The sequence below is a fragment of the Nicotiana sylvestris genome, chromosome 3 (assembly GCF_000393655.2).
Source record: "Nicotiana sylvestris chromosome 3, ASM39365v2, whole genome shotgun sequence".
In the NCBI taxonomy this organism is placed as follows: Eukaryota; Viridiplantae; Streptophyta; class Magnoliopsida; order Solanales; family Solanaceae; genus Nicotiana; species Nicotiana sylvestris.
This window is the reverse complement of record NC_091059.1, coordinates 119,916,196-119,917,614: the sequence shown is the minus strand read 5'-3', so window position 1 is coordinate 119,917,614 and position 1,419 is coordinate 119,916,196. Positions and strand designations below refer to the sequence as shown.

Below are 1,419 nucleotides of genomic sequence, written 5' to 3'. Positions count from 1 at the left end.
CTATGTAGAAAGAGCTTTCTTCAGTTTCTTCATCTTGTGATTAAAAAGTATGAAAGGACTTGCATGGAAGTCTTCCTGCCAATGCTCCTTAACTACATCCAAGAATGACTCATGTTTGATCCAGAAATTTAAGAATCTAAATGCTTTTTTGATCTAACCAGTACTAGGATTATATGTGAGATGCATTGGGTTTTGGTCTGAGCCAATCTTAGATAGGTGATTTATCTCCAAGCCTAGCCAAAGTTGTTGAAGCTCCATGTTGCCTAAACATCTGTCTAGCCTTTTGATTATGCAATCTTCCTCAGCTCTCCCATTCCACCATGTAAATATGCTTCCTTTGAAGCCAAGATCAAAAAGGTTGCATGTGGTTATACAATGTCTAAAATCATCAATCTCATTTATATGAACTGGGAGGCCCCCAAATTTCTCTTCTTCATCCCATATCATATTAAAATCTCCACCCACAAGCCAGGGTAAAACCATATTAGTATCCAAGGAATACAAAGTGTCCCACAACTCAATTATTTCTCTTGCATCATATTTAGCATAGACCATGGTAATAATGAACTCTGTGTGGTCATCAGTGTTGGTCATCTTTAAAGTAATTTGCTGCTCCACTAGAGCATTCATCATCAATTGATTGATTTGGATAGAGTTCTCCTTGTTTGGACTCCTAGAATATGCACCCCAGTATTCTCTCTTGGTTGTTTTTTCTTCCCTCTTCCTGCTGATTTACCTTTATCCATCTGTCTAGGTGAGATATCACCTTGTCTAGCAACATTTATGAAGTTTTGTGTAGTAGATTCTGCATCCATATCTCTTCTTTTTGCCATTTGTGTTTGGTCCTCTTCTTCATAATTTTCTTTATTGATTAACTGATTCCTAGTAGTTTTAGGAACCACACTCTTAGCACTGGTTTTCATCGTGACCATTTCCTTTGTAGTTGATGGATTAGGGCATGTTACTGCTTCTTGCATTTGAGTTAAGGTAGCCCCATCACCTGCATTAGTAATGCCTACGAACTGCTGCAATTCTAATTCCACTTTCTTCTGAGTTCCTTCCATTTGTTGCTGTCTTGCTTCTTCCTTTTTATTATCTGGATCTCCTGGATCATCTGTATCCCCTGCTTTAAAGGTTTGGACTGTAGGTTCATGTGTCTCAATAGTTCCAAAGACATTTGGTTCAGGATTGGATGGTGGTGTTGTGATTTTAAGAGGCTATTCAGATTGGAAAGGTTGGTCAACTGTAGTATTAGCATTGTTACTTTCTTCTGCTCTTTGTACTTCAATTCTTCTATTTTTGCCATTGACACTTTGTTGTTCTATATCTGGATCTTTGTTTTGTATTTCTTCCACGTCCTCGTGTCCTTCTAGGAACTCTCCTTCGTCTGATTCCTCTTCACGTTGTTGCTGCCATAGT

General features: G+C 38.3%; 1 protein-coding gene across 1 annotated transcript; it reads right to left on the bottom strand.

Annotated features, from left to right (window-relative positions):
• Window positions 1–594, bottom strand: LOC138887935 (uncharacterized). The gene is made up of 2 exons (XM_070169728.1): window positions 159–594; window positions 1–92 (listed from the first exon to the last, which is right to left on the bottom strand). The coding sequence occupies exons 1-2, from the start codon at window positions 592–594 to the stop codon at window positions 1–3; spliced, it is 528 nt and encodes a 175-aa protein (XP_070025829.1).
• Window positions 595–1,419: the final 825 nt, after the last annotated feature.